Here is a 13,437-nt window from a genome sequence, read left to right as displayed (position 1 = left end):
TTACTAGAAAACCTCAAAATTATGTGATAGTTATTATGAAATATTATACGTAATTTCATAACAGTCCCTAATTACATCGGGTAATAAATTTGTTTTTATCTGCTACTAGGAAAAAAAAATGCAACTGTTTCTGAGTAATTTGATGATGATGATTCTAAAAATCATGTTGAAAATTACTGATCGTCTCTAGTTTTTGAGCTATAATAGGTTTATTCAAAATATTCTTATATATATCGTGACAATATCTCTTTTCTTTAATGACAATATTTATTCATTGAAAATGCATTTAAGAATGTTCAAAAACAATACATAATAAGAATATCAGTTTCAAAAAGCAATAAGTATAATAAGATTCTGAAAATACATTCAGGCTATGTTCTAAGCTTTCATCATGGTATTGTTTTTTATTACAAAATATTTGCTTCACTTGTTGCACATTTTGTGTTCTCAGTTTCACGCTGTAAGAACCAACAGTAATCTCCCATCATCGTAGGATTCCATCATCCTTGATCGTTGTTCCATTGTAGAAATATCTTAGTGAAAGCGCTCACTATGCTCATCGCTCACTGCACCTGTATCATTTGGAAAGAAGTCTAAATAGGAATGTAAGAAGTGTATCTTTAGTGACATCCTAGACTGTAATTCTTGAGCATATCATCAATCATCACAGCATAGTTTTCATCTCTGTGATTTTTTAAGACAATTTTGACAACCAGTTTGAATGATTTCCAGGCAAGTAGTTCTCGAATGTTCTATAGCAAACTGAGCACATAAGGGTTTTATTATTCCAAGGCGGAGCAGGTGAGTGTGGAAATGAAGACAAAGTGGTGCAATTCGTTAAAATTATATCAAAAATAAATAGCATATATGAACAATATATTTGGAAGTTTACACCAATACAATACAGTCAATGTTTGAAGTAATAAAAAATGCATGCCTTTTACCCACTAAACTATCCAAAGAAACTTAATTTCACATCATAAATGTATTATACTAAGTTGGTTGCATGGTATTTCACATAGTGCTGATAAAATATTGAGATATCACAATAACTCAAAATCTATAGGCGTTGGGCAAATTTTAACTATTTTTTGAAATCAGCACCATCAAATTACCCTCAATCACTTGAGATTTCTCCGGTAGCAATTTTTGTGTTGTCCAGTGTTACATTAGTAAGTATTTTTAGTATACCACTTTTAAAATATTGCGATAATCTGAATAAAATTATATCCTTCTTTCTTTCTTTTTTTTTCTTACGGTTTCACCAATAAACTTGCATATGTGAAAACTGATTAAAAGTGCTTAAAACTCCTTAAGTACTATACTAATGTGTAAGTAGCCGTTTCAGAAAAATTTGAAAACGTATTAAGAGCAAAGTTCTGAATTTAACAAGAATTATCATAAAATATGAAAGATACTTAGCAAAAACATAAATGAAAACCTTTGGACTGTTACTTTTTAGAACTCTCTTGACAACAGAGAAATTCTTGGAATCTTTGGAAGATTGCCAATGTGAATGAACCTTATTCTCAAAACCAAAGGCTCTAGAGAGGATACGAAGAATTATATACTGAACAGTCTGACTTATTCTTGTCGTAAGATGTTTAAAGCTCTTGTCAGAATTTATTCAGAAAAGCCTTAAGAAAGTTTACATTTAATTTACGATTCTCAGCATAGTATTAAAAAAAGTTTCTTTGCCTTACTTATTTGTTGGACTCGGGTTGGAGCTGGTGAGCCAGATTCGAATCCCTGCCATACCATAAAATATTTCCCTCACTTTAAACTGTGGATGATAGGTGATCGGAAGATGCTGTTGACTGGCATAAATACAAATATATATATATATATATATATACCAGTTCGTTGAAGTATTTTTGATAACGCCACCGCCTGTTTGTGGGAAAGCTTCCCGATTGATGTTCTATATGTTGGTTTCTAGAAAGTGCTTGATTAGATGTTTAAATAAAGACAATAGATTAACTATTGAATCTGATGCTTATGAAATTGGTGGACAAATTAAGAAGTAAACAAAGACTTGGTATAACAATAAAAAGCAGAGTTATGAAAATGATACTTTTTTCAACTGAGAAAATGTGAGTGTTGGATACCTTCAGCGTTTAGTTTTTAGGACCTTTGGTGTTTAGTATTTGTGTTAAAGACTTTAGATTACAATATTTCTAGGTACCCGTTACAATATTGCCTAAACTGTTGAAAATAGTTGATTTTCTTGAGAATATTTTTCTCCCCTCTCCCCCAAATCAAAATAGACTTTGATTCTTAATTAATGGAACAGGACGCAGAAGTGTAAAACTATGCACTTGGGTTATGAATATTTAGAAAGGACTTAGTTGTTTTGTGAAAGGAGCTTTTATGTTTTTTAAACTAACAAGGAATTAGGTACAATTGTTGATAAAACTCCCTGATAAGTATTAAGCTGTTATGAAGAGTTTTTTGTTGAATTTATATTAACTTTGAACTTACAAGGAAGAAAGCTATTATAACCTTCTACAATACTTTGGCGAGGTCACTTGTTTCTTCACATAAATTACACCTTCCTTATGTACACAGTGGCCTAAACGGTCAGGTCAGAGACTCCTATGGCTTAGACCTAGTCATCCTTAATTTTGAACTGCAGACTAAATGAAAGACAACCAGTTGGCAACATCTGTCACCTAAAACGGCTACATTTAACCAAATAGCGAAATTGACTATCACTTTTATAACGTGCCAAAAGCAGAAAGGTGAAGCATGTTTGGTAGCAAAGGAAGTTTTCGGATCCACATTCCGATACATGGATCACTAAATCATGTGAGATGTTATTCGGATTGCTACGTACAGTTTTGGTCCAGCTGCTTCCACACTACAGGAAATATATGAATATATTTGGAAGAAGTGCAGAGAGAAAGGGATATAAGAATTATACATATGAGAAGAGCTTTATAGTTTCGGATTTGTTTTCTTTGAAAAGCGGAAGAGTTAAGAGGCACTTGAATCGGGCGTTCTTGTTTTCTAGGAGGTTAATGTTTGGACATTATTCTTACCAGATGTTTATTTTAGTAGTGAAACGAGAAGGATGGAACATGAATCTGAATATTAGGAATAAAAAGTTTAAACTATGGAAGTTAGATGCAGATTTGATCTTTAACAGAGTTTTTTTTTCGGTTAAATTTATAAACTTCTGGATTTTTTTTTTCTGGTGATTTGATTTGTGATCTTAATTGGAATTAGCCGTCTCTAATTTTGAAGTGATGGACTAGAGGGAAGGCAACTAGTTAACACCACACACCACTAACTCTTGGGCTATTCTATGCTAACGAATAATTGTATTGACAGTCACATTATAACGCTCCCGCAGTTGAAAGGGCGAACACGTTCTGGAACGGGTTTCAATCCCGCGACCCGTAGATTGCGAGTCGGTTGCCTTAATCACTAGACCATGCCAGACTCACTGTAGTTTTCGAAAGATTATTTTTATATAAAAACTATTTTGGGATTCAAGGGGGAAAAATATGTGTCAGAAGAACCATATAAACTTACGAAACCATTCATGTAAGTTGCTAATAGTAAACTATTAGTTTCTTTGGTAGTGAACGAACCCAGAAAGCACGGACTAAGATAGCTTCTATTCTACTCTTCATTACAAACAGTCACTTAAAATAAAATGTAGATCATGAAATTAGTTTTCTGTATCTTTCTTGACTCATCTAAGTGTTCTTGGGATGACTTTAAAGTTAATGACAGAAAACAGCAATATTGAAACTGTTCTAATATTAAAATGTTAACTGTAAAATTATATATTGAATAGAACTCATAGTTGAGAAATATCTATTTTGATTGTTATTATTAATGTTACCTATTTTTATATTAGAGCAGTTTTAGCATGAGTTCGTGACCATGGATACACAAGATTTAAAGTATGTCATTTCTGGAACTATGACCAAAACCAACGTAATTATGAATTGAGCATACTATTTTGTCTGTTTGTTTTGTTACTTGTGATTGAATCGAAAAGGCGAAAGTTACAAGTCACCATAGGTATTGTGTTTAAAGTGTTCCTAACTTTTGTTATACGAAAAGAAAGGATAGCAAACGTGATTTTATGCAAAAAATAAATAGTTTACTTTATATTTACAACAAGAAACAACTAAAGGAAAACAAATTCGCAGAAATTACATTGTTTGAAACAATACATTATCCGAATAAAGAAATAGTTCTGGGTTAACAAAAATACATCATCAAGGTCACATTTCTGTAAAAAATGTGTGTAATACAGAACAAACAACCCATTTATTCATTTTTGTCTCCTTTTCCAAAATTCGAATTGTTCGTGAACTTATATGATGTATTATTTTTCTTTATCATTGTCAAAAGTATTTCGAAGTTACATTGGCTGCTCTGGATAGTGTTTCTCTTGTGTAAAGCATTGTTAAAAGTGTCATTGAGATACATGAACTTCTTTGTTAAAACACTATCACGGATGTCGTGAGTTAGAAGAGTGTTTGTATAAATCAATGTCAAAAGTGTCCTTGATTTTCATGAACTGCTTTGTTAAAATAGTATCATGGATGTCGTGAAGATACAAAAGTGTATGTTGTAAAAAACATTGCCAAAATCGTCTTTAAGTTACAAGAATATTGTCAGAGTAATCTGGAAGTGTATGAGCTACATGTGTGAAAACGCTGTAAATAAGTGTCGGGGCGTTACATGAACTGTTTTTGCTGGTGCCACAAGGTCAGTGAAGTTTCAACGACGTTCAGTTACACATGTATTCTATCATTGTACTAAAATCGTGACAATGATGACTTAGTACTCTAGTACATATATAGAACCTAATACTCGATCGTTTAGAATTCAAGAACGTGGGAAGGTTTTAATACATGAACAATAAAGACACCCCCCGTGACAAGGGAGAGAATAACCCAGCGTGAAGTCGGGCTCATATAATACTGACAGGTGATGTCCTGAATTGTAAGCACTTTATATAAGTGTATACATAATGTTCTATACCTTAACCCTCTACTCCTCCTTTCAGTGGGTTATGGGCTAAAGTTTTCAGTAAACTCAATAGGACACTTATATTTAAATATTTTAATGAATGTTCAAACATGAAGAGAGTTCCATGAATCTTCCCTTTATTCTCTCTGGATCTTTAACTAATTAACAGTAGAGGTTTTTATACTGACAAGAACTGGTTTTGGAATTTCACTGGTTCTTCCAACAGCCACCAACGTTGTGAGTTTAATAAAAACAGATAGTATATTAGGCTTATTATATATGGCATGTATTTATAGTACAAATTAAATGAGAAAATTACTACATTTATGAAATTACAATAAGGTAAACTTTAATATATTCCATTTTAAATAATTATTAGCTATGACTAACGAGGTCTGGGTTAATGAGTTACACAGCAGTACATATGAGCAGAGACTTGTATACATAAAATATCGTACTGAGAACCAAACATTTGTAGACAAGAAAAAGAATGAATTGAGAAAAACTTACGTGAAAACAGCGCAGTAATTTGTAACTGAGATATGTTTTTCATATACCAGGTAGAACCTGCCATACAAACATACCTTTTTAATTAGGTTGTTCATCCGTGGCTTTCATTATGCTTTAAATTAGTTTTCTCATTACTTGTGGAACCCTATGGTTTCAACTTTGTTACACTCAAAAATAACAAACAAAAAACACATATTATGATATATTCTTGAAACAGTGTTCTTCTCTTTCATGGTGCAGTTTTTAAATGAAACTTCTCCTCAAAGCAGACAGTTCACCGCCATTTTCTTCATTGTAAAACAACCAGCCATATTCTTTTCAGCTATGTATACAACACATATTATTGCAGATAGTCACACGACTTAGTTAGATCCTGAGTGTGGTTAGAACACGTACTGCACCTTTTTTCTCGTTAATGTCCATTTGATTCAAATATACAATGCCATTCACTTTGTCAACGTATTTAGTTGTATATCGGATTCATTTTCCCATGTTATACTAAAATACGACATTCCTGAGTTTATACTTATAATTAGATACGAATAAATTATACTGAACTTTTCGAAACCTTTCATGAATTTCATTAGCTTGGAAAAAGATATTAATATCGATAAATATCGTGAAAAGTCAAAAATGAACTGAAGTTCCAAATATATTTAATATCGATTGCAATATTTAAAAAAGTGGCATTTTTTTGTGTGCGCAAGAACTCTTGGATTCAAATAATTTTCACAAATTTTTAAAAGTTCACAGTCCATTACTTTACGCACTATGATTTCCTATCACAGAATTAGCAAAGAAAATTCTGTCGTAAGTGGTCCATATGACATTGGTATTGAACAGACGCCCCGATCTGTCAAAGTTTTTCGAAAACATGTGTGTTCGTTCCTTTCAATTTTTGTCAAGGGTGAGGGTGGTCCCCAAACCTCTTAACTGACGCCTGGTAACGAATAATGCAAGAAATTAGCTTCAGTCCCTGTAACCAACGGCACCTGGTAATAAAAGTTTATACAATTTTTTATAAGATCCCTGTTAGCTAATCTAATACAGACCTGATGCTCATATCACTGTAATTTCTCTTACTATTTCTAGATAAGTTAATTGTATTATACAATCCTGCTTGCTTTAATCATTTCTGCACCTTAATGAAGCAAATAAGACAGAAAAAAATAAGTGTTTTTAACTAGTTAACATGATACTGTAAATTCTTGTATGATGTAGCAGGGAACAGCTGTCCCTCTTTCTAGTAATTTCTTGTTCTGGTGTAACTTTCGAATTAGTTCTCTGCATATTGCCACATCTGGTAATAATTTACAAGTAGACATAATCTCATTCTAGCGTTCTCTATCCGTCCCACGAAGTTACTAATACTGTATGATGTTGGCTCCAAATACCACACCTTCACCCACAGTAACATATTTGTTTGAATCGATCATTACATATTTTGGGTAAATGCCTCATTGAAATATGTTCTTACTTTTAAATCCTAACGTTGAACAAATAAATTGATTAACTTTATCCCAATCGCTAATCGTTTTACTTTATTTATTTATTTTTACAGAATATTAAATGTACATGGCTTGTTTGATTAATGATTTTGGTAGGAAAATGCTCCACTTGTATCTTCTACAGTGTTATTGTTAAGAACTGAACTCGTGCAATTATCATTAATTATACCCGTAAAGCATTTCATGTAGGTCTGCACTTGGCAGTATATTTGAGGACAATTTAACATTCCAAATTCCTGATTAGTGCATAAGGCTTAATTTTGTTTCCTTAAAGTGTATGTTGTATAATTACTCAAAAAAAAAAAAAAGTTTTTAAGCTTCCCTCTTCAGTTTCATATTTTCTAAAACAATCGAAAGTTTATAATTTAATCTTTCAATGCATTCGTAATAGGAGGATCTTGGAGAAACGTATCTCATTTTAACTTAATTTTCTTACGCTTTAGAGACGGCACTGATCCTCAGAGGAGAGTTTTCTAAAATGCGCACTATGAATGCAACACATGATATCAGAAAGAACCTTCGACTTCGCTACCCTAAGGACCCAGCAAAAGAGAGAAGTCAGGAGTAAGTATCCGATACTTAAATGACAATATGTTTTTGTTATTTTGACACAATTTTCTGAAAAGGTGGATTAAACGAAACATTTTACTTCCTTTCAAAACGTTTTGCTGATTATTTACACGTATTCATCGCCAGTACTGCTACACAACACTGCTTATATATATATATAAACCACCAAGCTTACCGCTAATCAACTTGAGAGGGGGTGTGTGTGTCAAGATTAAGAAGAAAATTGTCGTAAATTTTATTTTTAAGTTAAGCAGGAAGTCCACGCCTAACAGTAGATGCATATATACATCTAACAAATATGTAGTTTTTATTTAATAACAATCGGGATCATGTAATATTTCAAGAGAAATGCGCCCTACCGAGAATCAATCACGCTTCCAACAAGGTGAGATTTATAATATTAATAATATGAGGTTTGTTACACTGTAAATTTCATACCAAGGTATCGAAGTTATTCATATATATGCTTTGGAGCTGTCTTTAAATGTCCATTACCGACCGCTTCAAATTAGTACTTTGTATCCAATGTTAAATCGGTTTAGTTGCCATCAGTTTAGACTGTCTCTGTATTTTCATTGGTCCATTGAGAATTAATGACCTGAATGTATGAACAGAGAGCTGTCATTGACCTCAGACTGTTCTCTGACTAGTACAAATTGAAAGAGTGATTGTAGTAATATCCTGTTTGTAAGATTAAGTTTAAGGGTTTATTTAGTTCTGTAGGAGTCGTAAAACAACACAGTCCTGAAGTCTATCAACTTCCATTTGGTATTATCTGTAATCTCTAAAACTTAAATTCAATTATATGCAAAATACAAAACCCAGAGAAAATAAATTTGGAAGTCATTTTTTATTTCTTAAACACAAAGATAGAAATGTATAATTTAGTGTAAAATATTAGTCTATAATCACAGCTCACGAACAATCATACATTTGAAAGTTCAAGGCGTTTGTCTCTCATATTAATAAACACAGAGTTACGATTCTCTTGCCATGCCGCAGCTTTTAGTGGAAAATTACATTTCATTCAGGACACTTCTACTAAAAAAGACGGAAGTTCTAGTTATACAGATATGGTGTTTGTCGGTCATAACATGTTAATATGTTTAATTCAAATCTTCTCGAAACTAACAAGAAATAAATGTCAGGGTGGATTATCTCGTTAGTCGTCATAAGTAAGTTGTTCACATGTTTTTATTAAATTCACACATTAACTTTAATTTTGTAAGTTATTTTATTATTTTTCTTGTTTTCAGATATTGCGTTGTATTTGAAATTACAAAATCTCATCACAAGTGCTCATCTCTGGCAGAAGATGCCGCAAAACTAAAGAAGGGAGATCGCGTGTGTGTCGCATGTGAAGAAGCAGCTATGAGGAAACATCTAGGTTATCGTTGCACGGGTCACGGAGTCGACGGTAAAGCAACTCGCTGGGCTGCCTTGGACACCTCAAACTGCCATGGCCGCTGGGTTCGAATGAGTGAACATTCCGTCTGTCCTTGCCACTCAGACCCTACACCTGATTTCATATTCGTCTAAAGACTGTGAACAACAGTCAGAGTTCAGGTGAAAAGAGCTGAGTGGTAGACCTAAATTTAACTTTTTTATTGTAATGAAATAATTCGTTAAGAGGGTTAAAATGGGGGGGGGGGGATTACAATCTCTTTTACACATGCTGAGTAGTGGATTTTTGAGTAATATGTTTAAATCTGTTAAGAATAAACTCTACCCTAAACTTTATATCATACTAACTTTAAGATTATGGACAATCAAAAACCGTGGAACACTATCAATTCGTAGCAGATTTATTAACTTTAAGGAATATTTGAGTGCAACATTTGTTTTTCTAAAAAATAAATAAATATTTCAGTTTTTCCTTTTGATGTTATAGTATATTCAAAACGTTACTGCTAATGAATGAAATTAATTTCTGTACTGATAAAAATGTTTGTGGCAAGCAAACGTAAATAGTATTGATATATATATAAATTTTCTATTTTATTACATTTGAATCATATAAATTGAAAGATGGGAATGAATTTTGAGCAGTCGAGAAAATTTTAAATTTTGAGCTTATAATTTTATGTATGCACTTGATAAACAAATATACTTTTTACCTTATCGCCGTTAGGGGGCATTTGTGATACTGTAATTTTATTTCTTTAATTCCTCAAATATATCCGTTACACCTTCTGCATTGTATTCTATCATGTTATTGCGTTACAGAAGCGATATTGAAAATGGTTCTATTTTATAACTTTTTCTTTTTGTTCAGATCAAATTTTAAGAATGCTATTATTTCTGAACAGCATTTGAAAAAAAAAATAGAAGTTTTTAGTTTTAAATATATAATCTTATTTTTGAATTTGGTGAACAAAGAAACAAATAACAGTTTTACAACAATATGTGTGCTGAATAATATAGAAGTATAAATTAATAACATTATTGCCATCCATTGTTCTGATTCCGTACACAGTTTCACATTGTTACCATTACCGTACATGATTTGATAACCATTTCCCCGAATTTTTAAGAAAACTACCTCACCAAATGTATAGAAATCACTTCTGTTGTTGTGTTTCTGAAAATTATTACAGTTAATCTATCATAATTGTTAGACTAAAATTTTGATTGATATGTGAACACAGATAATAGTGAAAATATTTTAGCCTTAAGGGATTTTTACTAATGAAAAATTTCTAGATTCCAAGAAATTTTGAACAGTTGACAAGCATTTGATTTTAGAATCATATGTATTTAAATTAAAGAAGGCCCAAATGGTAGCTATGACTTTAGTATCCTTTTTCTACTCATAAGAATACGATTGGTGAAACTTCTAATGTTACGTCAATGTGATATAGTGGTAGTTTAGCTGAAATGCTTTTAATAGTTGAGAAGAGTGTGAAATGTGCTAAACAAGCTACATACCCATGCATGCTTATTAACTTGATACATAGAGCATCAGTAGTTTTTGATCTGATTTTCAGTGTGCACATGTCTTTGTTTGGAATTATTTTATTTGAGAAGGTGAGATAGTGATTATCATGGTATGTAGTAATTTAGTATTATTTTGATACTCAGCTTTTCATACAGGAGTTATTATATATATGCCTCATTGTTTGTGAAGTGTGTATTTGTTTGGAATTAACTATAGGAGTCTTTTTGTCTGTTACACATATTTTCAGTGTCATATTTTCTGTAGGGATTGTTTGAGTGAATTGGACATATATTAATTTAGATTTCAAATATGGGGCCACCACTCAAGCAATACCTGTGATTGTAATAACTTACTGAAATCAAACAGAATGGTAAAGAGTTTGACGACAAGTCTAACGTTAAAATATATGTGATGTTTATGAATGGCAGGAGAATCGAAAGTTTTTGTCAAACTGTATTTTCACATTGCTTTTCCAACGTACTTTTAACATACAACTAATATTTTTGTTTTTACTGATTTTATTAACATCGAGACCTCAAATTCTTTCTTTTATAGCATTAGAAATGTTAGTTTTGTAATAAAGTAATCTTTATTCACAGTCTTTATCTGTTGTATCATTTTCCTACACAGTCATCATACAAAACATGAAACACCTAAAATAATTTTTAATCCGGAAATTCTAGTTCAGCTAATCAACAACAACAACAAAAAAAAACAATATTGGAATAAGAAGAATGAATCTACGTGAAAAGAGGGATTCTTGGAGAATTATTTCCAGTGTCGAAAGTTTAAAAAGCGAGAGTAATGTTTTCAGCATGAACTTTTATCACATGTGTTGTAATTTCGTAATAGACACAGGAGGAGTCGACAGGATTTTCTTGTGGATGTTTTTTTTCTAAGTGGCATTTATTTCTGTTTATGGTATATCTTCATGAAATATGTGTACATGTGTGTATTTATATATACATACACGTAAAACTGCATGTGTTTGTTTGTTTGTAATTAAGCAGAAAGCTACGAAATGGGCTATCTGTGCTCTGCCCACCACGGGTATCGAAATCCGGTTTCTAGCGTTATAAGTTAGCAGACTGCATGTGTTATAATGTGAACTCGATGATGAACAAATTATGTTGAAATAAATATTCGCGCGAGTTAAAAAAATAAACCAGATACTGTTTTCTCATTACTTAATTGAAGTTTATTTGTATATCGTGATAATATCTATGTTTTTAGTGATAACTGTTTAACTATTCCCCACCTATAAAATACAAAGTAAATATACAGTCGTTTGAATCCTTCCGTTTAACCACCATATCATACTGTTCGATCTGATGTTGATGTGAATACACAACCACAGCCTTCTAAAGAGTATTTAGTTGCCACAGAGTAAATGATAATATTGTTACGACAGCGGAAGTCACGTGACTCTAGTAACACGTCATGATATTCTGGAAGGATCATGTCTGTTCGTGGCAACTCTGGTCTTTTCTACGCGCCCTCTATTCTTGTATATAAGTGCGCCAGATAAAGCAAAATTAATTAATCAGAGAATAATAGCAGACAGAGAGATTGAAGATATAGACGGACAATTGAGTCAAGCGCAGTAGTAAGTAAAGTGCGTGAATCGTTCGTTGAGAATTATAGCGTGTGTTAAACTGATTGTGGAAATTAAGTGTATTGCAAAGTTGTATTGAGAAAGAATAAAGTAGTTTTATTTAAGAAAGGACTTGTATCGCTGAAGTTTTTCGGAAGGAATTTTTACGGGAAATTAACAAACGACCAGAGACGTAACAATATTAAGGATTTATACTGGCCTAAACGTGGTTTTTTGTCGATATGGTTTGCCTGGTCAGTATGATATAGAACAGCATGGTACTTACCCATTCATATTAAAATGAGAAACGGAACGGCTGGTCGTATGTTATGATTCTGCCAAGGATATTGGTTTCGCTATTAACCTGCAAGTAGATATGTCGGTTCGTGGAATGAATTTATTTGTGATCCAAAACAGTTTGTTCGCATTTCTTACCCCCTCCTTCTGGCGACGCCTCTGCTAAGCATATGCAACTTATATACAATTTTATATGACATTTTTACCGAGATCGAAGAACATTCTTTGATCGAAAGGTGTCATGTGACTTATACATTTCGTGAGAATTATAAAAGAAATGTTTTATAAAAGTTTGAAAATAATTCTTTAATTCTAGTAAACATGACATCACTGATCGCAAAGAACAAAGTGCTGTACTGTTCAAGTGATAGTAGCGCCATCTGTCAGGCGTTTTTATTCACTTGCAGAAATAAAAATATAAAGTCACGAAAATCAGCGTTGTGTAAAAATAATATATGTACAGAAGAAAAAAAAAGAGTATTTAATAAATTAAGTCGGTATTGGCTAAGAGATAACTTTCTTTGAACTCAAACTTAGTACAATTACTGCAATACTTGTAATCTAGAAAATTAAAATGTTAATAACCATCTTAGCTAGAAGGTGATATAAAATTTTACGATAGTCAATCATAGTTAATAATTTAAGTTAGAGCTTTATCACAGAGATTTTTTGTTCACTATCAATATTATTTTAGTTAACCGCGACAGAAGCAAGGTCTCTTGATATTTCCGAATGCACTAACTGAATACAGTGATTTATTTATTAGAAAATATACTAATTGTAACTTAAGTTAACAATGCAAGCATTACAATATAAATCTGAAACTTGTTGATTAACTTGGCACGTTACAAGTTGTTTTACATTAAACACTATCAAGATCTGTTCAAACTGTTTCAAGAAAATTAAGAGTACACTGAGTGGTCACAAGTAAATAGACACCTAATTTTTCGTCATTTAACTGATTTATGCTAACTAATTTGTGTTCACAGAGTACTATATAAATGAAAATGGTCCGCACACTAATT

The 13,437-nt window shown here is 32.1% G+C and overlaps 1 protein-coding gene across 1 annotated transcript in view; it reads left to right on the top strand.

Annotated features, from left to right (window-relative positions):
* The window catches only part of LOC106467801 (somatomedin-B and thrombospondin type-1 domain-containing protein-like), a 34,542-nt gene extending 23,420 nt beyond the window's left edge, over positions 1-11,122 (top strand). The window contains exons 3-4 of the mRNA XM_013928179.2: positions 7,457-7,577; positions 8,840-11,122. Of these exons, the coding sequence (XP_013783633.1) occupies positions 7,457-7,577; positions 8,840-9,122 (404 nt within the window). The 3' untranslated portion in view covers positions 9,123-11,122. The remainder of the gene's footprint in view (positions 1-7,456; positions 7,578-8,839) is intronic.
* The last annotated feature ends 2,315 nt before the right edge of the window (positions 11,123-13,437 follow it).

Source organism: Limulus polyphemus, unplaced genomic scaffold (genome assembly GCF_000517525.1).
Source record: "Limulus polyphemus unplaced genomic scaffold, Limulus_polyphemus-2.1.2 Scaffold2744, whole genome shotgun sequence".
Taxonomy (NCBI): Eukaryota; Metazoa; Arthropoda; class Merostomata; order Xiphosura; family Limulidae; genus Limulus; species Limulus polyphemus.
The sequence above is the reverse complement of the archived record's forward strand: the minus strand, read 5'-3'. Positions and strand labels throughout refer to the sequence as shown.